The sequence below is a fragment of the Nanorana parkeri genome, unplaced genomic scaffold, assembly GCF_000935625.1.
Source record: "Nanorana parkeri isolate BGI_ZX_2015 unplaced genomic scaffold, ASM93562v1 scaffold259, whole genome shotgun sequence".
NCBI lineage: Eukaryota > Metazoa > Chordata > Amphibia > Anura > Dicroglossidae > Nanorana > Nanorana parkeri.
In genome coordinates, this window is record NW_017306527.1 from 925437 (window position 1) to 952911 (window position 27475).

General features: G+C 39.9%; 1 protein-coding gene across 2 annotated transcripts in view; it reads left to right on the forward strand.

The window, feature by feature from the left end:
- PDE7B (phosphodiesterase 7B) overlaps positions 1-27475 on the forward strand; it is a 251668-nt gene that overhangs the window by 174824 nt on the left and 49369 nt on the right. For both annotated transcript variants that reach the window (XM_018556951.1, XM_018556950.1), the window contains one exon: positions 23827-23910. In XM_018556951.1, the coding sequence (XP_018412453.1) occupies positions 23827-23910 (84 nt within the window). The remainder of the gene's footprint in view (positions 1-23826; positions 23911-27475) is intronic.

Below are 27475 nucleotides of genomic sequence, written 5' to 3' on the forward strand. Positions count from 1 at the left end.
GCTCCACTGGTATTGGCAGCCGTAAACCATACACAAGTCGGGGGCACCCAGGAACAGATGTTGTCCTGCACCCGGGAACAGCAGGTTTGTCCTGTAATTTTATTCAGCTAGGTAGTAAACAAACACAGATTTATTTTCAATGCAGGAGGGCTTCGTACAGCAAGTCCATAGCATAAAGCAAATCAACTGCTTGCCTGAGCCTCTGACTGAACTCAGGTCAGTTAACAGCTAACGGAGAGCCTGTTTATGTTCCCCAAAAAACACTTGTGCCTTTGTGGGGCCTGTTCACACCATCCAGTGCGTTCATATCACAGTTCCGTGACATGAACGCACTGGATCACATAATCAAAGCCTCCCCGTGTTTTGGGGCAGGAGGGGTTGTGGCAGTGGCATTCATTTCAATGGCAGTGCCGACAACCCTCCCGCCCGAAGTATGATCGCTTGCACCGGAACGCGAGGTACAGCAATGCCCTGCTTTCCACTGCAGTGCATCATTAGCAGATGTGTTTCAGGATCACCAGATTATTGAAAAAAGGGAGGGAACTGGTGTAGTTCAACATTGTCTGGAGGAAATTCTCAACTACTCAGTAAGAAATACTCACCTGACCTGTGGCAGTTACCACTCACCTCACTCCCCCTCCGCTCCAATTCTGGTATGTCTCTCAGCGTCTCCCTGTCTAATAGACGTGTTGACCATGTATTAGACCACTGGATCCAGGGGGGAAAGGCTGTGGGGACCAGTCTAGCAGCCAGGCAGGACGGAGGATCGGCTTAGTGTTTCTTCTTTATGTTCACTCCTAGATCAAAATGAGTAGTTAACCCTTCTAGTGCGGGGGTAGCCCCACTGCAAGGTTTAACTTTTCAGAATCCTGGAGTTCTGCTTTAAACTTTGCTGAGCTTTGGCCAGTGTAGAAAGGTAAGGACCCCTTCACCATGCCATACTATCAAAATATTTTCCATACAATTTGTGGCCAAAATGGCTTATGGGAAACAGTTTTGCCGTGGGACTAAGTTGAGCAATTGAAAGAAGCAGCAGTCATATTCTTATTCAAACAGAAATATTTACTGAGGCATTTAGCACTGTATATTCAATATTGTGGCTTGTTGGTTGTCTATAATTTTCATTGCAAGCAAACATACATTTATATGCCAGTTTTTAGCTTTCAGTCCTGGAAATGACATCCAGACCTAATTTTTTTAATTGGAGTATTTTAGTGAAATTGATCATAAATGCAGTTCTGGGTTTTGGCAGTCCAAGCTTGATCACACCCTTGTGGCATAGAAAGATCATTCTGCCATTCTTCCTACTAGTGAGCCAATGACAGGTCTTAATATAAGCACTAGCAGGAAAACAACTTGCACAATAAGTACCTACCACTTATCTTTTAGCAGATTAAAGCCATGGTAAAAATCAACATAATAAGCATGTTCTAGTACAAACCAATCTCTGTATATATCCCTGAGTCCCCCAATGCTTTATTAGTTTCACCTGCCTCAATTTACATAAGACAATATTATTTCGAGCTTGGACTCATAAGAAGGTGTTAATAAGCGGCCACAGGGTTGAGCGTTAAAGAGATGTATTCAATAATTTCACAGGCCTGCCCAGTTTAAATTACTTCTGAGAACAAATTTTCTTCTGAAATGTCTGTCATATTTACTCAAAAAGGAAGATCAAATTTGCAAAAATAGTTGTGGGCTTCTATAAATACTGTTACTTTGCTCTTAACAGGGTAAATAAATAGTGATCCCCCTCCCCACCTTCTGAATGAAAGAACCAAATAGAACACTACCTTTCTTCATCAGAAAAGTGTATCCACTGACCTTCCTATCACTAGTGCAGGGTTTACCAACTGCAAAACTCTCATTAGAATTGAGTAAACCTGTGCCAGTCCCAGGCAGAGGTACTGAGTTCTCTTTATTTTTAAATACATAAGTGAAAGGGATCAGTTTTTCAAAATTAAATGTTATTTTTTTGTTGTTGCATCGCTTATTTCAGCTGGACATATGTAAAAATCCTTCAGGGAAGAAAGGAGAATTGTGTGTTTGAGTCCTACTTCACTTCAATTTATGATGCAAAGATGAGTAGAGCCGCATGGAACAGAGAGTAGCAGATCTTTCAAGCAGCACATCAGAGGATTGAAGAAATAGCGATGAGTGACTATCTTAAATTGATATTTTAGCATTTAGCTGTATTTTAAGGTATCGGTCCACCCATAACTTCTATTGCAGTTTTGGGTAGATGCCAGCAGATTCTAATGCTACTGAAAGCAACTAGTGGGAAGATTTCTACAACATTGTTGCTAAGTTTACCCACCTGCAATGGCCTTTATGGGGAGTTGTCAACTTTTCCATTGTGCTATGGTCTTTATGGTCAGTTATCAACTTTTCCCTTGTGCTATGGCCTTTATGGGGAGTTGTCAACCTTTCTGTTAAGAAGCCAGAGCCAGGATTTCGGTGAGGGTGTCTGCACCTGCGCATGTGCCTGGTTTGACTCATAGAGTCACGCCTGTCCATGCATCTCTGTGTGGACGCGTTCCCATGCGTATTTCACTGCATGTGCATGGACTTGCGTGCCCACTTATTGTAACTTCTGGCACTCTACAGGCTATTTAGGCAGTGGCATTCTGGCATCTAGTGCAGGGTGATCAACATCCTTCCTGTGTTCCTGAGATCCTGTGTCTTGATTGTTCATCTGTAATTGGCACAGCTTGTTTGACCTTCCTCTCGCTACTCTGTGTTCCTGTGACCTTGGCTTGTTCTTTGACCTGCCTGCTGAATTCTACCTCGCTGGTACTGCTCTGCCCGCCTCTTGATAAGCTGGCTAGTTCTGACCATGGCTCTTCTAGAACTCTGCTCCCTAATTGTTCCTCACGTGTGCCTGCTTCCTACCCAGCACTCATTGGCATCGCAGAGACTGATATTTCCTCTGTTTTCCACAGTGACATCTTTCAGCACTCAGTGTCCATGTGCACCTGTTCACCAACCAAGGGGCTCTGGGACTGGAGCTGCAAGGGAGGCTTGAGTCAACTCATACTCCACCAAGGCACGTGGCACTTTCCCTTGTGCGTTGGCCTTTATGGGGAGTTGTCAACCTTTCCCTTGTGCTATGGACTTTATATGGAGTTGTCAACCTTTCCTTTGTAATTTGCTTTTGTTTCAAATTGTTAAAGCTAGCAATACACATAACGTTTTTTTTCTTGTTCAGCCCTGAAGACTGAATGAGATTTTTAAAAAAAACAATCAATTCCTCCATCCACGCTAAACAGCACGGTTGTGGGGTCACCCCAGGCTATTGTATTTTGAAAGTGGCAGGTTTGCCGCTGTCAGAATACTCGAACGGCCAATCAGCTGCAGTCACCTTTCAGCCAAGAATTTTGAATTGTATATATAACAAAAAATCTGCGCTCTTGGAAACAACTAAAAACTATTGACCCTGAAGCTGCTATGAGAAATAAGTGTTTTATACGTTTGGGAATGTTGACTATAGTCACCTTTAGCGCTGTGTCAACACTCCCAAAAGAATTTTGAATTGGCCTGGCTCCTTCGACAAAAGTCAATTGAGTCAACAGCCTTTGTCGAGCCAGCAGCGCCACCCAGTTTTAGAATTTAGATTCCTGCGATTCATCAACAAAATTGCAGAACAGAGTGGAGCAAGGATGATTCAATAAAGAAGTTAAAAATCTTTACCGAAACAAATCTGAATATTCACTTCAGTTATCCAGTCACGTAAAAAGCATCTGCACATGATTGGCCATTAAAAGTGAAGAGGAATTTGCTTTTCATATAATTGAATAATGAACGTGAATACTCTCACAATTTTGTTTAGAGAAGATCCTTAACTTTTTTTAGTAAATCAGCCTCAGTATGTGACATTCATTGTATTTTAAACAGCAATCTAATGGCAAGTATTCCAAGAAACATTTTTCTGGCTGTGTTAAGTTCTAGCACCTGTGCTGAGGTTACAGATAGTCCAGATCTGTAAGACATTGGATATATAGATCCAGCTGATACATTCACAATTATACCGCATTACTTACATTACATACATTCCTTCCCAACATAAAATATGTGACACTTCACTTCAGCACTGAATATGGGAGGAAATGGTAGACATGTGTCGAGTTTATAAAGTAGAAAAGAAAATATATTATAAAGTCTTTCTTACTAGCATGTACTTTCCTTAGGAGCTAAACGCATTGTATCAAATACATTGCCAAAAGATAAAAACAGGATTGTGAAATGTATCTGAACGAGCAGACTCATTAAATGTTCAAGGTTTTTAAAGCTTGTCAGGCAGAAGAAGCAATCTGAACAAATGTATGTGTAAGCTCAGGGTTATTCTATCTACTGCCATGACGCAATAAACCTTCAGGGAGGATCAGACATATTTGAGCAATATTTAAATAAATAATTGAATATTTCTGTGTGGGAAATGTAGGAATAGTAAGAGATGTGATCTGAAATGACAAATTAGAAGAACACGGATAGATAATGAAAAGAGTTTTGAATAGACAGAGATGCGCGAGGACTCTTTGTAATGTATGTTATAGGTGTAACCGAGCTGTGTTTCTGGATTTGTAGAAGCGTATGCATGAAAAGTGTTGTAATAGCAAAACACAATTTCTTATTAACTATAGAAACTAAGCAGAATCCCTACTGTAGATTTGACAGCTAAAATATAAAGTGATATTAAACTTAAAATTTTAAGATATATCAAATGCTGATGAAATTATCTACAATGGATGCTGCTTCTTAATGTTTAAAAGTTTTAGCTTCCTGCAGAATCATCTGGTTTCCTGAGCACTGACCTTGATAACCTGTTTTAGGGTAGCTCCTTTCCCTTGCAGGGTCCTATGGAGCCACCCTTGTGTGTGCTAGAAAGCTGTGTGTGTGTCTCCACAAACCCACAGGCACAACAAAGAAATATATTCTCCTCACCACTCCTCCCTCTTCCTCTCTCCCAGCTAGTAGATCGTCAGCTTCTAGACTGCTGTATCCTTTGTGATCTTGTACTGGACACGAAGTTCAGGGAAGCCGAGCTAAGAGAGTTGGAGTCAGCTGTTCAGAAACATGATCACCATAAGTGCTTGGGCTAATATGTAAAATAATCCATTGCTGGGCAATGTACATTTGTTTGATCTGGATTCTTTACTGAATACAAGTTGAGAGTTTAAAACTACATTAATAGGTTGCTATGGGGAAACAAGATGTTAAGAAAGCGGGTTACACCCATACACTGCACACACACATATATATATATATATATATAGTCCAATAGAGGAGGCACTCATGGGTCTTGTATTGAAGCAACATAAAAAAATGTATTGTGCATTGATTGACGTTTTGTCTAGGCTCTGCTTGTTTTCCTCAAGTCTTCAAAGGATTAATGAACTACTAAGAAGTTGATTTTGGACTTTCTATGTGTTCAAATGTATTTTAAATTGTCTCTGTTAAATGAAGCCTTTATGAAAAAATGCTTTCCCTGTCACTGCTATTGGCAGCAGGCGAGTGTTTTATGTATGACTAGATAATAGTGTATTCTCCAGATACCGGTACTTTCCTTGCCAGTACAGCGACCGGTTTCAGTGCCAGTAAATGATATAACAAACAAAGCTTTTTTTTTATTTTGAGAACTACTGTACTGTTATGTAAACATATTTGAGTTTAAGCCAAAGGATTAAATATTTATGTATCGGTGTTGCAACATAAGACATTCAGTGTTAATTAGTGGGTTATTTGTTATGAGAAGTTCCTTTCAGTATTTCTAATAAATAAAAAAGTCATCCTCATCAGAACAATTTTTTTATCCATAAGCGTGTGGAAGCGTGTGATTAAAATGACCCTGATTAATGTTTATTATTTCACCAAGTTAGATAGTCATTGTTGGCAGACAGATGTTTTCTAAGAAGGTGTGCAGATACTCTATCTGCCTCTGGGTTCTTTGTCCTTCTTCACTGTGGAACTTTGACTGAAAAAAAGCAGTTTTCTAAAGCAGGAATATTGGGTTTTGTAGAAACATATGCGTTACAACTGCCAGATAAGTGGTAAAAAAGCCATACATAACACCTTACAGATCATATTGCTAAAGCCATATATGATTATTATAGAGACTAATAGAAATGGAAGGAAACATGGCCATGACAACCAACCAATTGTTAGATAAAGCATATACTACAGAGGAATCTTTATAAATAAAGTAACATTGAATAGTAAAAGTCCACTCCCTGTCCCTCAGGGGATGCTAAATGCCTAAATAACTCTCCTAACGAAAGAAGTGAAGAATGCCATGTCTTCTCAAAGTTGCCATCAAAGATACACTATGCTGCCAAAAGCATTGGGACACCTTTACACGCACATGAACTTTAATGGCATCCCAGTCTTAGTCCGTAGGATTCAATATATGTGTGGGGGGGGTTGGGGGGTTATACAGTTATACAGTGGCAGACCTGCAGCCGGTGCCTCAGCCTGGGTGGGCCCAGCACAGTCCCTGTGCATAGATGGTGGGACTTGCCGGCCACCGGATAGCACCGGATCGGTATCCAGCAGCCAGCGGGCCCCCAGTCTCTGCGCCGGGAGTGTCATCTGATACTGATCTTAACATCTGACAATCCAAAATGGGGGGGCGCCCCGTGACGCACTGAAATGAGGGGGCCTGTCTGCCGGCTGAGATAGTATGTGGCCTGCCGGCCGCTGTGAGGAGAGAGCCGCGGAACAAGGAGGCACTGAAGACAGCCCTGCAGGCACATCATGGGGCCTCGGACGGCAGTAAGGACCCAGCAAACAGAAAACACATAGGAAACAGGTGAGGACAGAAGACCAGCCAGAAGAGGTGCGGGTAAATAATTCATTAAAATAATAATTATTTGTAGCCTAATGTTGTATAAAGTACTGTTGCAGCAATGCAGAATGGCGCCCTCTATAGAGGACTACAAATCTCAGCAGTACTTTATACAGAAATGCTATTGTTATATAAAGTATTGCTGGGATGTGTAGTCCTCTATAGCCTGTGCCATTCTGCATTGCTGTAAATATTAGGGTTGCACCTAAGTGCAATTTTTCTGCTGATACAGCGGCGCATCCGTGCTTTCTTTCCTCCCCGCTGGGCGCTGCTCTGTGTCCCAGCGGGGAGGAGAGAAAGTGACAGCCGGCCGAGCACTGCGGGAGGAGAGCGCTGTGTTTGTGGGGGTTTTTTTTGGGGGGGGGCCCCAAAAAAAATCTTGCACCAGGGCCCTTTGTTCCTTAGGTCCGCCATGGTCTCTAGGGTCCCGTGGCGGCGTGCTTTACACCACTGCCTCCGACAATGTGCATTGAACTTGGTGATGTAAGGCTTGGATGCAGCTGCTCAGCCATGGAAACCCATGCCGTGAAGCTCTCTACGCACTGTTGTTGTGCCAATCTGAAGGCCACATGACGTTTGGAGGTCTGTAGCTATTGACTCTGTGGACAGTTGGCGAATTCTGCGCACAGTGTGCTTCAGCATGCGCTGACCCCGCTCTGTCATTTTACGTGGCCTACCACTTCGTGGCTGAGTTGCTGTTGTTCTCAGTTGACCGAGGAATATTTATTAGCAAGGAAATTTCACGGAACACCTGAATCCAATGATTTGGAGGGGTGTCCCAATACTTTTGGCAATATAGTGTGTATTCTAGAGTGTTCTTGATCAGCCTCTCCCAATCAGGCTACTGTGGCACCTTTGGGTGTCTTTTGGCTTCCTCAGGGATGCCTCAACATTTTTGGTGCTGCCAGCGCCATGAAAACCAGTGATGCTCACACAGGGGTATCCTATTCAGAAAAGGACACAAGTTTGCCTCTGTCCAGGCCTGCTCCGCTTCCTCCGCTTCCTGACCTCTGCCATGTTGCATCTGTAGCTCCTAATTTTACGGTAGAACTCTGATGTGAAGGGGGCCTGAGTACTCTAATGTGAACGGGCTTCTGATGTGAATGGGGCTATTCTGAAGTGAAAGTGGGGGCTCTGATGAAAAGGGAGGACATTAACATTAGCTTCTGATGTGAAAGGGTTGTTCCTGATGGGAAGGAGTGAATTTCTGATGTGAAGGGAGACTTATGATGTGAAGGGGGGACTCTGATGTATAAGGAGGTTGCTCAGATGTGAAGGGGGGCTTCTGAATTCAATTGGGGCTCCAAATATGATGGGGGCCTGGATGTGAAAGGAGGGGACTCCTAATGTAAAGGAGGGGGAGTTCTGATGTGAAAGGGGACTCCTGATTTGAAGGGAGGACTTCAATGTGAAGGGGGACCCCACTTCTTTTGTGTGCTTTTGCATGGGGTTCCACATTAAAATCCATTACATTTTGCATACTTTTTTGCATACCTTTAAAGGGTTCAGTGCCTGAAAAAAGGTTGAGAAATTCTGATCTAGATATATAACTATAGCCAAATATTCATTAACAAAACACTTTTATCTAGTCAGGTTTATTTTGATTTGGTTTATTTAATAATTCATCAATAAGCTAGAACTGTTTTCTACATGCTGTATTTCTGTGGGCAGAAACCACAAGTACATTCAGCCTAACAGTGTGGTGCACTTAAGCTGCTAAAGTCTTTGGGCTTGTCAGAAGATTCAATGCCATGAGACTTGTAGAATATCGTTTACAATTTTGTTTGATTTCACCATTCAATTTTGAAAACAAATGGAGTTTCTGGAATAAAAACCAAATTCATTGTTATACATTTGTTAATACAAGAAAAAAAATTCCATCCCACCCCTTCAATTTATTCACCACTACGGTCAAAATCAATCATCGATTTGACTCCAATAACTATTAGAAAAGTGAATGAACGTCTGCGTCCAAGTACCTGCATCTGGGTGTGCAGGTGGGGGCAATACAATGCACACTACCAAAGCTGCCACAAAATATTGTTGTAGCGGACAGGATAGTATGAACATGCCCTAAGGACCCATTCACACAGGCCTGCATGTCCATGTGGAGACATGTCCCTCCCAGGTCACTGCTTAAATGGGCCCCCTCAGGGTCTATGGAATCAGTTTGAGTTCTTCTAATATCAATCTGAATTCATTGACAGGTGTATCTGACCTGCAGCTGACCTACTTCAAGCAGGTTTTACAGACCTGTATGGGATTGAGGAATCCATTTGATGCTTACAATAGCCCATGAGTACAGGCCTTATTAAATACGAGCTATGTGTTATTAAGAGTTTAGATTTTCTAGTTAATTTTAGCACTGCCGAATGCTGCATACTTCAGTTAGTGCTATCTCTTGGGTGTGCTACAAATCAAATACCATCATTACATGATAAACAGTTATTCTGAATCATGAAAATAAAGGTGGGGACACTGGTTGTAACCTTTGCACAGGATAATAACAAGGGAGAAGCTGCTCTGCGTTATTTATTGTGAAAATACATCCTAGTTTGTGATGTGTCATTCTGCAGCTAATGCCAAAGTGAAATAAGTAGAAAATCAACACATTACAGGATATCCTTTAGAGTCTATCCTTAAGGTCAGTTTCATGCTGTACTTCAGACATACCTCACACTCGACGCTGCTGAAATCATATTTTCACTGTCTTGCTATAAGGTTATTTCCTTCGTACGTGTGGATCCCTTCTTTGTTTGCGGTTGACCGTCTTAAGAAAGCATCTAACAACATACAAATATTACTTTTGTTAACTAGGAGCCAGGAAAGCAATCTCTAAACATGGATACACAAAAGCATGCATTCTTATATCCTTATACTGTATGTAAGACATGTAGAAAGCATCTTTGTGGGTGTATTCATGGCAAATCATAGTTAAAGTGAAGCTGTGTTCAGACTATGCACAGTAAAACATTTACATTTTCTAAACAAGCATTAAAACACTTAAAATAGAAATTAAATTTATCACTGTAGCTATAAGCATTGTGGGTCAATGAATCTTTAAAATTCACTAAAATCACAGCTACTTCTTCCCTATGGAGAGTAGAATGCTGATGCTGTAAGTTGTAAAAAAAAAAAAAAACTGACTGAAACCCAACTCAGAGGGGTTGATTTACTAACCTTATAAACACACCACGAAAGTGTATACACCTCTGCAGTGTGTTCCCTCCCAGCATGATCTATGGGTGGAATCTAAACACCTTTGTAATGTGTACACACCCAGCAGGTGTGTTGTGCAAAGCCCTGAAGGAATTCCAAGGTGATGCTGTGTAAATTAGCTCTATGTTGTGTTGCTTGTGTTGATGAATGCAAGGAATGAAAATGCATGAGCTAACCATTTTTGTCTAAACTGTGAAGCAGCATTATATATGCATCATGTGCATGATTTTTCCATATATGGCATTAGTGGAAATATGCTTTTAGAGACTTTTTGGTTGATAAATACGTTTTGCTGTGTGAAAATCACACACACCTGGTGTGTGTGTGTGTTTAGGTTAGTTTGTCACCCCCAGAGTCTCTGTTGTGATCTTTTGGAATAAATGACTTCATAGTACATACAGCTAGAAAGGTGGACAAGGGCTTGTAATCAGGACACAGGTGCACCTTAAGTTTTTCTATGTATAATATTTTATAAAGGATATCCTCTAGGTGTATTGTCGATGTCCTCCTTTTCTGAAGTTGTATTGCTTTTTTTCTAATGTTTATTCATAGCATTGTCTAAAGATGCAGTTTTGCAGAAGACCAGTAAATATGTAACTTTTCGATTTACAGAAAAACAAGTGTATGGTTACAGGTTTCTACAAGCTTGTCCACTTCAATTTACTGAATAAATACCACTCTAGGTCAACAAATTGGATATGCAGTTCAAATTACAACTTCTGCTCATGCTGCGTTGTGATAAAGTAACTTATAATCATTTAGTCTGTTTTGCCAGTAACTTGTTATTATGCAAATGCAGCTGGAAACTCAGGGTGTGGTCATTCTGGATACTCACCTGTGATTTTCAGGTACACAACACTGTTGAAAACCCTTGAAATCTATACAGTTTTTTCAGTTAGTTTAAACAGAAGGGGTTAAATGACTTCCCACTACTCATTACTTTTCTTCACATATTGACTAGCACTGTGCTATAGCATCATTTTAAAGGGACCATGAGGTGGTTTTGTACATAATTTCCTTATTTCACAAGGTCAGGACTGAAAAATAATCATGTTAAAAAGTATATTTTTGTCTTTGTTTTTAGTTATTCCATATTCACATGTTGTATTCTCCTTTTAAGGCAGCAGGTGGAGTGTTATGCTCTTTTTCATATGTTATTTGTATCTCTTTTGTTGTAAAGTAGCAGTAAACTCTCAAACTTTTTTTTTCAAAAACCAAATCAGCTCTAACAAATAAATATTGTACATTTGTCTTTCTTTATATTTTTGGCTAAGCACTTACATTCATCAAGGGTGGAAGGAGGAGAGGGGAGTAGCTTGCCTTGCCATGCCTGTGTGTTTGTGGAGCACACACAGGAGTGGCGATATAGAACTCTGCTTGAGAAAGGAGCCACCCTAAAGGCTGGTACAGACTTTGACGATCCCAGGATGTGCGTCCCGGGATTATGCGAACGTGTGCGGTTGCCCACAGGTTGTCGCATGGCCCCATTGATTTGTTCGCAACACACGACATGTGTTTTTTAACCGCGATCATGATCTTGAGTGCCATTAGAAATAATGGCACCGCAAGCGCGATCAGTGGTGAGGTGCAAATCTGTGACCAAGTGGCCATCCGTGCGGTTTCGTGCACGATTGCTACACAGTCACTGATCACCCAGGTGTAAACCTGGCCTGAAACACGATGTCAGAGCCAGTGTTCAGGGGACCAGCTGATTCTGCAGGAAACATGAAGAAGCAGTATCCACTGTAAGTGATTTAACCAGCAGCTGGAATAGCTTAAAACCCTTTTGACTTTAATATCACTTTAGCATCTCAAGCTAAAATTTACACACAAATGTGAACGAGTCACAGTAGTGACATATCCCCTCTCTCCCTCTCCCTCCTCATGGTTCTGTTTGGGCCTTCATTGAGAGACAATCTGCCTGAAAGCAAAGGCGATAACTATTACTATGCTCTCTCCTTATAAAACCCTTAGTGCTTAAGGAATCCTTTGTCATCTATTAATAATTTATTTGTAACACATAGATTGTATGAATAAAAAACAAATGTATCAGTTTAAAAATACCTAAACTTAAAATAATTATTAAAATTAAATGAATGCAAAACCATCTTAGGTCTTGGGTCTTATTATTGGAGCTAATCAGTATATACATTTTTTACTGAAAAGTACAATAAATGAAGTTTGGTAAAAGGCAAAATATGTATGTGTTAGGATTTTCTTTCTTGATCTCGACAGTCATTAAAGAGGTGTGGTCACAGATGTTATTGAAATAGAGAGGAAGGAATTTTTAAAACTACACTTCTTGCCCACTGTGCAAGCTTGTGAACTGTGACAACAGGGGTACAATCTTGGTTACCGTTTGCTTATCTTTTCCTATTGTAATCTGATTTGGTTATTTGATAACGCTGTGCAAGGTCCAGTTATGATATGTGAAAGGCAATACTAATAGAAGCCAATCCAATTTTAGTTTCCTGTAATCAGAACAGAAAGATGATTTCTTAATGGCTGCTCTGGGTTACTGTGCTTTGCATATAATCAGTGTACTTTGCAGTGTATATAGAACATTTTTAACCATCTCTCATATCATATAACACATCGTATGGAACCCTCTCGCTCAGAACAGTCACTTCCATTATACACAGATATAAAATTGTATAATTTTTCCTATTGCATTGTCCTGTAATTGAATAGCAGCTACCCTCACCTGCCTGCACACTGCCTGTGCTCAGAGCTGTATTTAGACACATTGTAGCCCTAGCAAAACTAAAGTGATGACACGGTGTCTACAAGGTCTACTTTTCTTGTCATGTGATAATTTTAGTGGCAGGCAATGCTAGCATTCACTATAGGAGGCAGCTTGGGTTCTGATTTGAATTTAGGGCCAGTTTTCAATAGTGCAGGCTGCCAGACAAGCAAAGGAAAGTGTTTTTTATTTTTTCTGAACGATAAAAAGCCTTCTAATATCCCCAGACCTCCTTCTCATGGCAGGTCTCTAACTGAATTTAGCTAGAAATGTTCAGAGGTGGATATTTTAAGGAAATCAAATAAAGCAAAAGTTACCACAATGTGTAAATTTGGAGGCTTGGTGCAGCCCGATCCCATCTGCACTTGAAAATGACCTACAATTGTCAATATGGTAAATACAGCCCTGGTTGTGTTACCATGTGAATGGCATGCAGACATCTGGAGATGTCTCCTCTTTAAGCTGTTCATACACTAATAGATTTCTTTCATTTAGCCTGTGGTCTGAATGAAAGAAATCTAACAGATTCCTCCATTTACGCTAACCAGCATGGATGGAAGAATCCCAACCTCTGGGCTATTGTATTCTGATAGCTGACAGCTTACTGCAGCTGATTGACTGTTCAGCCAACAATTTTCACCCCATCTCCTTCGACAAAAGTCAATTGTCAACCTTTGTCAAGCCAACAGAACCACTCACTGTTAGAATTTCAGTCGATTCCTGTTAACTTCACAGGTTGATTTTAGGGTGGTTAAAAGAATCTACCCCTCTAAAAAATGTACAGCGTGGTAATAGGCATATTAGACTTCCAGAACTGACGTATTGTCACCGTGTTGTTTCTGGAGAGGCATGGATGAAGGGAATAAGCCATAATGACAACCTAAAAGTACAACAGCAATAAACATGACTGTAGCTACAAGGAATCTATATTCTTTATCTTTATTGACAATAGCATTTTATAATCTGAATAGTGTAATGCATGCTTGTAAAACTCTTTGTAGAATTCCTTAAGAATTATATTTTTTTACTCACATATCCGCAATCACTAAGGGCATACACACACAAACCTATAACTAACATGGCACAATTCTTAACTGTGTACATTTATGATGAGAACATTTATGTCCAAGGACTTCTTTATTCAGTCATGTTGAGCATGTATTACCTGGTTCTTATAGCACACCTCCAGGAAACTAACAAAATAATTGATCTGCTAATGCTTTCCAGGAAGCATTGGGATAAAGTCAACTAGGCAACTTAGGGGTATATTTATAAACAATTTGCAGAGCCATCTTCCCAGCAAAATTGCATGTACATTTGTTCTGTGCCAATGGAGGCAAAAGCGAATACTAATATATTATCTTCGCAGGTTGAATGTACAGTCAGGTAAATTCTGCATTATGGCTACTAGATAAAGTTGAGGAGCATAGGAAATACATACTTCTTTCCTATTCTCCTCAAAGGCTGTAATGCAGTATTTACTTGAAAATACATTCAATCTGGAAAAAAAAACGTATGCTAAAAACATTTGTTTTTTCCTCCATTTGCACAGAATGAATGTGCATGCAATATTGCAGGGAACATGGCTCTACAGATGTTTTATAAATATACCCCTTAATTTTAGTCTTATTTTTATGTGGGTCACCAGATTATGTAGCTTTTGACAGTGTCTTTGGAAGGGGCCTGCAGCCTTACACTGATCAGCAATAACATTATGACCAGCTACCTAATATTGAGTAGGTCCCCCTTTTGTCACCAAATCAACCCTGATCAGTCGAGGCATGGACTCCACTAGACCTCTGAAGGTATACTGTGGTATCTAGCCGCAAACCGTCAGTAGTAGTTCCTTTAAGTCCTGTAAGTTGCGAGGTGAGGACTCCATGGATCAGACTTGTTTCTCCAGCACATCCCGGAGATGTTCCATTGGATTGGGATCTGGAGAATTTGGAGGCCAGGTCAACACCTCAAACTCATTGTTGTGTTCCTCAAACCATTCTTGAACCATTTTTGCAGTATGCCAGAGCGCATTATCCTGCTGAAAGAGGCCACTGACATTAGGGAATACCATTTCCATGAACAGGTGTACTTGGTCAGCAACAATGTTTAGGTAGGTGGTACATGTCAAAGTAACATCCACATGAATGGCAGGACCTAAGGTTTCCCAGCAGAAGATTGGCCATTGCATCACACTGCCTTTGTTGGCTTGCTTATCTCTCAATGGTCGTAATTGTCTTCCTTATATTGTAAAGCGCTGTGCAAACTATTGGCGCTATATAAATCCTGTATAATAATAATAATAATGTTATAGCTGATTGGTGTATACCCCAGTATTTTGTGTCAAGCCATCCTCACTTTTCAGAAAGTGGTAGTGCTCAGAACCAGGGAATACTCTGTGATGAAAAGGGACACGTTATTCAGAAAATTAGGATGCCAACAACCAAAAAGGTTTAGGTAGCAGAGTAGACAACTGTGCTAAATGGACGCCAGGATGAAACAAAAATATGCCTCCTGAGTGCATTTTAGTGTAAGATATAAAAGTAGAGCTCCAGCTTCACTGGGGAAAATGAAAGGAAAATAATAGCAGTAAGTGTTGTTCATAGCCACAAATAAAATATTCTACCCTGCTCTTGTCACTGAATTATGATTGCATGCTATCAACAACCTTGACACTTTGCTTTGAATTTTATAGACGAGTATGACTGATCTAATATTCCCCAATTTCTAGCCAAGTAGTAGGCAACCTGGGCACTCCAGCTGTTGTTGAACTACTATTCCCATGAGGCATTACAAGACTGACAGCCTCAAGCATGACTCCCAGAGGCAAATGCATGATGGGGCCAGAAATTTTACCACAGCTTGAGTACCCAGCTTGCCTATCCCTGTTCTAGACTATTTTTTGACTATTGTCTATTGGCAGTTTCTTGATGATTGACCTTACATTTGAATAAAGGCCTAATTTTCTACATATGAAACTAAGCTGGTGACAGCTATATTCTACCAGTTTCTAGCCTTTCACTTAATAGGTCTGTTTTGCTTCAGGGAGGCAAAGAAGTGGCATGACTGGGAAAAGAGCCATTCGCTATGCTATACAGCAGGGCTCAAAATTTCAAGTCCTGAGCTACTAGCCAGGCCTTAAGAGTTACTCGCCACCAGTTGCCCCACCTGACCCATACCGTGCCCCGCCCTTAACTCCGCCAGGTCAGTGGTGTGACACAGAGAACAGAGATCAGTAACAATCCAGAGTGCAGAGGCCAGTGGTGTGATGCAGAGTACAGAGGCCAGCAGTGTAATGCAGAAAAAAGCAATGTATCCTCCATGTCCCAGGTGTCCTGCTTCTCCCGTGCTGTCCTTCCTGCCAGTAGCAGCTCTGCAGTCTTCCTCCCAGCCTACAGTATCTAGAATGATTAATGAAGGAGTGCAAACACAGATTTCGAAATGTTATGAAACTAAAGTATTTGTGGCTTTAAAGATGTATTAAACAAAACAGGAATATTTGAGAACTAAACCAGTTAGGAATACCACCCACATTTCATGTGAAATGCCACCGTGTGAAAGGTTTACATTTGTATAAGGTGTTACAAATAACTACCTATGTATTAGGGAAACAGAATTTACAATGGTTATAGTGTGCTCAATAAAAGAGCCATGCAACATTCAGCTATGTTTAGAATGTACAGTACTGACATGGCTAGATTACCAAACTGGTGGTTTTATATGTCTTTATTTCTTGTTGATCAGTATCACAATGCACAATTGCATCAGTTGAGCAGAATTCCCAACCAGGTATTTTCACACTTTGCCTTCTTCTGTGGGTGGTCTTCTAACAGCTAGCAAAACTTGAACAGCAGAAATAAAGATTTTATACTGCCAATACCACTACCATAACGGTGTCCTATACTATTTTAGAAGTATAGATTGTATTAGAATTATTTTATGCTTTGTATTTATGATTTGCACTGTACAACTATAACATTTCTGTGTGTATCTATTAGTGACTGGGTGCTATATTATTAATCCACATATATCATATTCTTTAAATATACTTCCATTTTATTTATTACAAAGTTAAAAAGACCAAATCATTTCACAAATAAAGGTGCCAAGGTAAGTGATGTACTCTTTTCTTTTTAACTTTGTGTTAAATAAAATGGAAGTATATTTAAAGAATATGATATACAGCATATCAAGCACATTTGCCAGTCAGATTCGCCAATCTTGGCCCAGTCAAGAAGTTTTCCATCTCCAACAACTTGAGTTTTCTATTCTCTTAAAGGTAAACTTGGGGCTCAGTAACCTTCATCATATTCATAATGGGAATGTTACATATTATAACGAGATATTGTTACTTTTGGTGTTAATGATCAATAATTTGCATTTCAGCAACATGGTGCAAACTAAATAAGAAGACTTTCCTAATCAGTTGAAAAGGAAATAGTTGTTTGTTATGCCTATGCACAAGATTGGGTGTTCAAATCACTTATTTATCCATACCAAGGCTTTAAGAAAGTGTTATAGCAGATATGACATTGCTGGAACCTTCCCAGTACTGCACCATAACAGGGTCAGTAGGGAGCAAATCGGTTCAGAAAGGGATCCTTCCAGTTGCTAGTTGATATGTAGGAATAGACTGCATATTTACTGTATTTCACTGTGGTTTGTTGTACCTTGCCTTGTGGCAGGCTACAGTAAAGTTAAAACCTTGCCATGTTATAGCTTGACATATTCCTAAAAGGCATTGTCTACCTGTGTGCTGTTATCCATCAAAGTCCAGCATTTAGTGTTAAACATAAAACTTCTATATACCAAACAAAAACTAAAAATAGAAGAGAGAAGTTGTCAAAACCAGCAGACTTATAACAAATGTCACCTTTACAGTACTCATTTGTAAGGGAGCAATCAGTCTCTTTCTTGAATCAAGGATGATTTAAGAATTTGAACTTGAAATAGTTGCGTGTCACTGTTTATAGCTTTGATTCTTAAACTATAGGATTAGACAGAAGTCCCAGATATGTTCGGCATGAGTTGCCGCTTCTTTCTGTCCTTCTGTTATTTATATTTCTCCATTGCCACCTGTCTGCCCTTAGGTTATGTACATTTCCTTGCTGCCACCACCCTCCAGCTATTTAGGTGCCTCTATCTAATCCTTTAATGAAGCAATAGGCAAAGCAACAGTGTCCATGCAGCCTAGTGGCATAGAGAGACGTGCTGGTGTAAGAGTTGATTTTTGGAAGGAAGTGAGCAGGGGGGTGCAGAGGTTATGAGGGATGGAGGGCGCTGCATGGGGTTCAAAGGTGATCAGTGTTAATGGAGGATAGCAAGGGATACAGAAGTGATCAGAATTAGAGGACGGCAGGGCCTGCAGAGGTGATCAGTGATGAAGGAGGAGTACAGGGGATGAGGAGGCGATCAGTATTGGAGGTGGGGTGCAGGGGATACAGAGGCAATCAGTATTGGAGGAGGAGGGCAAGGGATGCAGAGGCGATCAGTATGGGAGGAGGAGTGAAAGGGGTTCAGAAGTTAGCAGTGGTAAAGGAGGAGAGCAAGGGATACAGGGGCGATCAGCAGTGGACGAAAAAATTGAAGAAGCTCAAAGGGATGAGCTCACATCACGTTTTTAATGTCAGTTGATCAAGTAAACAAAAACAACTTTTTTCAAATAAAATGTGTTCCTATCCAAACCCTTAGTAACCCTTTACCCTAATCAGCCCTAATTAACCCTTTCTTCCCTTCCCTTAAATTTGAAAAAGAAAATTTCCATTGCTTTATACTAGAATCATAATTTTAGTGTTACTTTAAACAAGACAAATTGTAGAAAAAAACTTGCACATTTTCTCTCCAGTAACAATATTTTTTTTTTTAAACACTGATCAAAGTAGAAAAAGTGAAATTTTTATGAATTAGTGCATTTTTTGTCTATGGATTGCCTAAACAATTAAATAATTTTTGCAATACAAAATCAACAATAAATTACAGGTATTTATAAAGCACTGACAATTTACGCAGCGCTTTACATAGTTGCGCATCAATCCCTGCCCCTGAGGAGCTTACAATCTAAAGTCCCTATCTCACATGAATACATACATGGGGCAATTTAGTCAGGAGCCAATTAACCTTCCAGCATGTCTTTGGAATGTGGGAGTACCCAGAGGAAACCCAAGCAAGTACAGGGAGAACATGCAAACTCCTTGCAGATAGTGACCTGGCTGAGATTTGAACCAGAGACACCCATCCCAGTCCAGTGCTACAAGGCAGAAGCGCTTACCACTACGCCAGTGTATCACTCTTTTATCTTAAGTTATGACAATGTTATTGCTGAATAAACAACAGGTCTGTAGCACAAATGTCAAAATTGCACTGGTCTGCAGGTTGTGTACAGGTATGGGTACTGAAATGGTTAAGTAGAATTTGAATGTCAAACTCAGGCCCAATAGATGCTTTGTGAAATGTTTTCGCAGTAGTTCTGCCACTGTGTACCCATGTTCTATAGCAAAGAATATTAAGAGAAAGGTAAATAATAAGCAGCTAAAAGTGCTTGGTAGTATTTAAACTGTAATACAACAATTATTTTTAATTAATACAAGTGCTTTTTTACTGGTGAGCCAGATCTCATATATTCTAAACCACAGGTAAGCAAAGAATGGGTTGGACCCTAAATTGTGTTTTCCATTCAGTTTTCGGGTTATTTATATCACTAGCTATAAAATGTCACCTTTAGGAGATATCCCCAGAACTATAGCAACCAGAAAAATTTAAACAATACTGGTATAAACCACAAATCTTTATTTTTTTGACTTTGTAATATTATTACTAAATTGTATTTGATAAAGTGCAGCTCTGTATCACACTGTGTTACAGAATGTATGTATCATTAGAAAGTACAGTAAAGATAAGGAGAGCTTGTCCTTAACAAAAGCAACTAAAGGGAAGCTAATTAATAATGTTCATCATATCCTGTCTGTTGTCTATACGGTTTTGTCGTTTCCTGTTCTCTGTGTTTGTGGAACCTGTACAGTGTTTCCTTTATCCTTAGTAAAAATGGGACAAATAATACTGCTATGTAAAATGTAACAATATAACAACTGCTTTCACAAAAACAAATACCTTTTCTTTTTTTCCAAGGCTAGAATTAAAATGTTTAAAGGAGAACTATGGGGTTAAGACTTTTCCCCATAGTTCTCCTTAGGGTAATGGGAGGACACAAACTAGCATCCTCCCGTCACCCTAGGCTCAGTATACCGCAAGCTATACTGAGACGCTGCAACTGAAGCGGATCCCGGCAATTATGTCTGGATCCGCCCAGCTGCTTGACTGACAGCTGGCTCTGCCTACCTAGAGGCAGAGCCAGCTGTACCCGCCCCCTCCCCCGTCCGTTCCGCCAGTCAGCGCTGGCAGATCGGAGTGGGGAGGGGGGAACCCAGCCCCTCCCCAGTCACGACAGAGAGCCATAACAGGATCGAGAGGTGAGCGAACGCCGGTATGTGTTCGCTCACCTCCCGATCTACTGAGCCGACCTGTGACAGTCTCATTGTCACAGGTCGGCTAGAACTATGAGGTGAGTGAAAAGCGCTCACCTCATAGTTCTCCTTTAATTCATTTTTAAAAATTACGTAAGCTATGAGATCAACAAACTAATTCTACATATATACCACACACACTCATTCAGATTTTTCTGTTAAATTAAGTAATTGAATTTTAGTCAACATAGCAAGTAGTGATGACTATTGAACACTTAGGAGCTGATTTTATCATTTTTTCCACAGCCTTATGCTGGGTGCATGCCATTCTCACAGCATTCCCAACACTTTACAGAGCTGTGGAATGTAGGAAATTCCTATGCTCTTCAGCTCCATCTAGTGGTGGGAATGCTGTTTCAACGGCATTCACCTCCCATATATTGCTGGGTGGAACTCTACATATTTTTTTTTATCTAGGATAGAGTGGAGAAAATGTTAGAAAGAGAGTTTTTAACTAGAGATATCTATGCCCCATAGTGATATGGAAACCAAATAATGGGGGTATGGTAATGGATCTCTGAAATTTAAAAAAACAGGATTCTCTGCATTATTGAAAATCAAAGTAAATAAATCAACCTGAAGTGTCAGATGATACACGAGTAACATTGTTTGTAACTAAACCCATGTTTTGATTGCACAGAAACAACAGCAAAATCTCACTAGTACTAGATAGCTTGTTTATTTGTAATTGCTGTTTTATATACCGTATATACTCGAGTATAAGCCGTCCCGAATATAAGCCGAGGTACCTAATTTTACCACAAAAAACTGATGATTATTATGGCTTTCTTTTAGCTGATCTGTTCCTGGCTATCTCAGGTTCCTAGGTGTAAAGTAAAAACAAGCTAATGATATCCTTTGAAGTCATGGTGGTACTTAATACGACCGGTTATAATGATAATTATATCAAGTCTGTCTAAGAAGGTATGAGGGCAAATAAGGCAATCCGTTGGGTGCCTGTTATAAAAAAGGTTACGAACACATGGGTTAGAAATTCTGTCAGGTGTTTTTTTATCTGTGTGTGTCCTAGCTTGGTAGATAGTCCCTCATTGTCTGTCTACTGCTCCTTTTAAGGCTTTTCCATTTGAAGCCTGCAACCACACAGCTTGCAATGTAAAGGTATATGTAAGTTCTATGACTTGTCATTTTTAAGCATTTCATAGAAAGAATATAGAATAAAAATCAGATGCCTTTTCTACAGCAAATAACAGATGCTAATTGTATAGACCCTGAAATAACCAGGAGGTATCTGATCATACATATAGAACACTAAGCCAGCAAAACCTCTTTTTACTTGGTCCAGAAAAGTAATGTAGCCAGAATGCTATGTCTGTCTGTGTTATAGAAATGACTTTGCTCTACTAGCTTCCAAAAATCTATGTAAGACTTTAACTAACATTAGCCAAAAAGATAATGCATCACTTTGCATTTTCTTATTTTCTTTGTCTTATAGAGCTTTCCTCCAAAATCAATCAATTTGACCTCATGGGCAATAAAATGTATTGCCCATACATGGTTAAATCAGTCATCTGTTTCTGTATAAGAAGATAATGTAACAAGCAAAAGAGTAACAATTTCTTCTTCATCATGAAAAAGTCATTTTTAAAAAAGCAGGTTCCTAAAAAGGCAAAGCAAAAAATTTAATTTATTTCAGCTGAGATGTGGTGACAGGCGTTAGTTTTTTTTAAAGGCTGTTTCCCCTTTATTTTCACCTGGCCAGTAAGTCTGTTATTTTCAACTTCCTTCAAAGCAGAACTCCAGGCATTTTAAAACTTGGGCTCCCCCACACTGCAAAAGTGAAGTGCTCATTTTGGTCTAGGGTCTAAAATAAAGAAAGATACACTCATCTGATCCTCAGTCCGCAACAGTGACCACTCACCTGTCTCCCCCTCCGCTGTGGTATGTCCCTCGGTATCCTCACATCCAATGCAAGTCAATGGTGATGATGTCAACGGTACTGTTTTGTTTGAGCCCCCCAGAGAACATGAGCACTTAACCCTTGCAGTGTGAGGGTAGCCTCACTTCAAGGGTTCATTTTTAAAATACCTGGAGTTCTTCTTTAACAGACCAAGCTATCCAGAAAAAGTGGCAGATCGAAAGCTTTGATAACACTGACAGGGGGCTTACAATGGTCATTTTTTATTCATTCATGTAAAACCTTAATCCCAAAAGACAAAAAAAAGCCTACAAAAAGAAAACTAATAAAGCCACCACATTTGAGGAGTAATAAGCTGAAATATATTACATTTTTGGGGTTTAGATATGCTGTAAATTGGAAAACATATACAGTATGTGTTGAACTTTGTGCCATTTGAGTCATAATAATGTTCAGTGATTTATTTTTTTTGAACATTCCAATACCTATTTCACGAAAAAAGAGGGTTTAGTGGACACAGTGCACTACGCTAAGGAAAAAGGTAATGGAAAGATTTCTGGTGTCGATTATTTACAACAGGTGGGATTATCTATATCTATAAACTCACAGCATGAAGCATTGCTTCTTTTGGTGACCAGTAGGCAAAGCTGGACCATTGTTACCCTAAATGATTTCCAGAGCTTGTCCTGGTAGAGTTGGTTTTGAAGATGTATGATAATATTTAAAATTATTCTATGCTGATTCACTAACTTAAAATGCTAGATATCAACTTACATATTTATAATACTTAATAAAAACATATTCAGTTTGGTTGTACTAATACAAAGAAAGCACATAGCGGAGGGCACATGTACATGCTTACACTTTGTATATGTCCTACTGAGAAGTGCACTATCCAAGTATTTATAAGCAAATTTCTTTTAAAGATATTTTATTCTTTGTGTCGTGATCACCAGTTTTTCCCACAGTTCCTATAAAGAGTGCTGGTAAATAATGTTCCAAGGAGAACAATGATATGGGGAAAGTGGGGAAGGCAGGACTATAATTCAAATGTTAATGGATACATACAAAGATCCTTATCTAGAAATACCCCAAACCCATTTTAGATCAAAGATCTAAGATGTGAGAAAATAACAACATGGGCCAACAGAATGGATTATGCTTGCAGCATGTCAGTCACCCTTTACCCACACACTTTATATATTTGCAGACTCACATTGTGCAAGCCCCATAGAAAAACTTTATATACAGTTAGTATTAGCATATTATACTATATAATATGACACAAATTTGCTGACGCATTTCAGAATTGGGTCCTTGTAACTAATAGGCCCAATGATTTGCTGCCCCACTATTACTCAGGACATTAAATAAATCAAGAAGGTGTGGACTTGTAGCTGCATGCTGACATGGCAAAGCATGATTTGGGGAGTACAGTAGCAACTGGCCTAAGACATAAACCTGGTCAGTGGATCATTCCTTGACACTAATGGTATAGCATCTTTAAACATGTGATCATTTCTCTATAAGTGGATTGTGAAAACATTTAAACCTATGTCAGTGAGGGATATCATGTTCAGATTTGTGTAAGTCCAGCATGTTCTAGATAACTCAAAATCATTGTCTCTTTCAGGAGATGCTCGAGTGAGAGGTCCTACAGGGGTCCTGTCTGAACGCCGTGGCTCATACCCTTTTATTGATTACCGGCTACTAAACAGTACGTATGGAGTGTAACATTTAGATTGTGAAGAAGTGCTGTCTTTACAGTTGCATGCATAACATGTTTTTTTTGTTTTTATGTTTTTTAGTACATGCCTCCAACTTTCCTCCTAATCCCCCCATTTTATCCTTATCACTGCCTCGGTAAATATTCTTACTTACTTACAGCCATGTCACACTAGGCATCCTGTCAAAAACAACAACTTAGCAGTGACAGGATTACTGCTGCAATGTATTGGTAAGAGAGTGTTGCCAATTAGGAAAGGTCCAGAATTTCCATTGTGTGATAACCCTTTATAAACCCTGTACCCCAAACATTGGGATTTATTTACTGAAGGCAAACAGACAGTCTATTTTAGATTCCCCTTAGCTTAATGAATGCAATGAACTTTCAATTTGAAAAAATTATCCAATGACATACCAGGAAGAAAACACAAAGAGTATTTTTGCTTGAACACAGAGAAACCCCACTGCTCCATCCAGCATTGATCGCCTGGGTGCATGCAGGTGCTGGTTAGGAGCCATCCACGCTCCCCGACAATACCGTTCAAAGAAAAGCCGCACACTGCCTGCTCCCCATCCACATAGTTTATTCTATCCAACTTCCAAAGTATTTTTACTTGCACATAATTGGATGATGGGAGTCAGCAGAGCTTCACCCCATTCACTCAGCTAAGAGAACATTCCTTTGCAAAGTGAACAGCCTGTTTTCCTTTAGTAAATCAACCTCTTAGTGTCAGCAAGTGCTCTAGCTAAATATACTGAAACTTTAAAAATATTATGTAGTTCTATTTCAGCTCAGTGTCAGCAAAGCTAAAATTTTATGTAAAATATAAAATATACTATGCTTCAATTTTTCAGGCAGCTAGGTCTGGCATAATAATGGCATCATTATTGTATGCAAAGGCAGAAGCATATTTGCTGTTTGGTAAGATCATTTAGAATGACATTGATTCCCTCTTGATAAATATAAACGCAGTAAGCGTAGTTTACATTTGTTGTTGACATTCTTCCATTCCACACTAGACCATCTAACTGTCATGCATACAAAAACATAAGCATGGACACAGCTGCTTAGAGTTTTCTCAATGTTACCTCTGAACATCATAAGTTTATTGCACGCACAACCTGTTTTATGTTAAATCATTCATTCTAAGTCTTATGGTAGATATGATTATAGTGGTTAAAAGATAATTAAAGCCAAACCTTTTTTTTTGGCTTTAGTCTGCTCCTGGGTCAAAGGAGTACTTTTACTAATATGCTCCTGTGACCCAAAGTCAGCACTTAGTGGGCATATAGTCCACTATTTGCTGACAGCACAGAAACACCCTGCAGATGGGATCCTGGCAATATTGGTAGGATCCACCCCACTGCCTGATTGACAGCTAGCTCTGCCTCTCTAGAGCCAGAGCCAGCTATGCCTACCCCCTGTCTGTCCCTCCAATGAGCTCTGGAGGAACATAGAGAGGGGAGGGGGGAAAACCCTGCGGGGAGTGGTGACTGACAGTTACTTATCTGTGCAGGGTGAATACCGAGAGCTGAGCAATCAGTAGTTCATGATCACTCAGTTCTCGATCTATGTCACACTGGTGTCAGCTGGTGTCACACGCCAGCTCTAAGTATTGGGGAGAGTACATTTTACTCTTCCAATACTTCTCCTTTAAATTGTTAAATTAACAAGTGCGACCTAAGATAAATATTTTCAGAGTAGAAGAAGTTGGGCTCGCCAATAAAGTTTAATTAAATATTTGAACTTTACATAGATTTAAAAATCTGCCCCATGGTGTTTTAAGTCTTATAATTTGTTTATTATCTAAAGTAGTCACAGCCTATGTTGAGAAGCCTGTGTCCTGCCAGCAGCTGCAGAGTGGGACTCTTGCTCCGGGGGGGAATCAGCAGTCACATTGCAGTGGTCCAACATGCCCCCTACTGATTCAGGCCTATAGCTCTGCAATCAACAAAGCTCATGCTCTCCACTGATTGGAGAGCTCTGGCGAGTCAGACCTTTACAAAGAGATCACTACTTCTAGATCTTCACAGAGATCTAGAGTGTCACTCTGCAGCATGCTGGCAGGACGCTAGCTTTCCTACCCTTTGCACAACTTTTTTTTTTTGCAGCTGGGGTGTACTTTACTAGTAGACTGCTGTAATGTAACTTTTCTGCAAGTGCACCAAAATTTACATTACCTTCTCGAGGGATTGGAAGAGTCCTATCAGCAGAGTTTTGTGCTGCTCCTTAGTTAAAAAATGATAGTGATATATGTCATCCTAAAATAGTATTTGCTTGTATTTAGTCTGCCTGAAACTACGGTTATTTCCTATAACCACAGTATGAGTTTAGGACCCGTTGAAGGTTTGGAATAGGATATACAAAATACGCTTCACAGAAAGCCATCCTGTCTTCCAAGCAAACAATGTCTTAGGCCAAGACCAAGTCAGCAGTTGATTTCAAACTTTGTTGACGTCATTGCATTCAGTCACAGCAGGAGAAGATAATGAACACATTGTCACTGTTTCCATAGTAACTTTTTTCCTCCCTGGGTGACACACTGAGATTTCAGTGTTGCTGAAAAAAAGGCTTCTCTGCAAACCGTTGCAAGGAATGCTTAATATGCCAAGCTTAATCCATAAATTAAAGCTTTCTAATTCTAGTTATGTTTTGATATGTTGTAGAAGCAGCTGCACTGTTTCTTGAATGTTAGCAAAATGTTATTTCTACGAGCAATGAATGCTAATTTGAATGTTGTTGACTGTATAAACTGCATTATATGGTATGCTGTAAATGTGTTCGGGGTCATTTTACAGAGAGAATGATGCGTAATATTAGTATTCATACATCACTGAATTTATAAATGTACTGCACCATTAGGTAGTGTACATGTAGTCAAGGTGTAATATGCATTTTGCTATGCTAATGAGTTTATAGGGTATTAATTATTACAGTAGATAACTTTCTAATTGAGTGGCTTGGAACAATAAATAATTTTTTGAACTGAATGTAAAGATAAAAGTAATCGTGGCTAGAGTAGGGTGCTATTTATGATCTTAGGGCAGTCAAAGTTGGCATAGCAGACATTAGGCTCAATTCACAAAGTTGTTTCTTCATTGTAATGTACAGGACAAAGTCAGATTCAGAGATGACTGGGTAATATGCGCAGGGCCAGGCTGTAATGTCACTTAGGGCAATGGATCTTGTATCAGACATCCACCTTGGCACATAGTGCAGAGCATAGGGTTAGCTGCAGGGTGCTATACAGGAGAGTGGTGAACACACACCGGTGCGATCCTGTCCCTAAATAAGCTCTGCCAGAGTGAGTGAAGCCAAGGATCAGGGAGCTGTCCCCTTTTCTAGCAGGAGGTCTGACACATGTCTGGTGGGTGAGTCTCTGCCACTGTTCCAAGTCCACCCAAACCCCCTCCCCCTGCACCTGGCAGTGGTTTCTTTAGAGGTTTGCCAGACCCTGGCAGTCTCCACGAAATACATTGTACATTGCTGTATCACTGCAGACTCTGTAATTGACTGTTAGATCTGTTACTGGTGGCCCTGCACTGCTGCATAGATG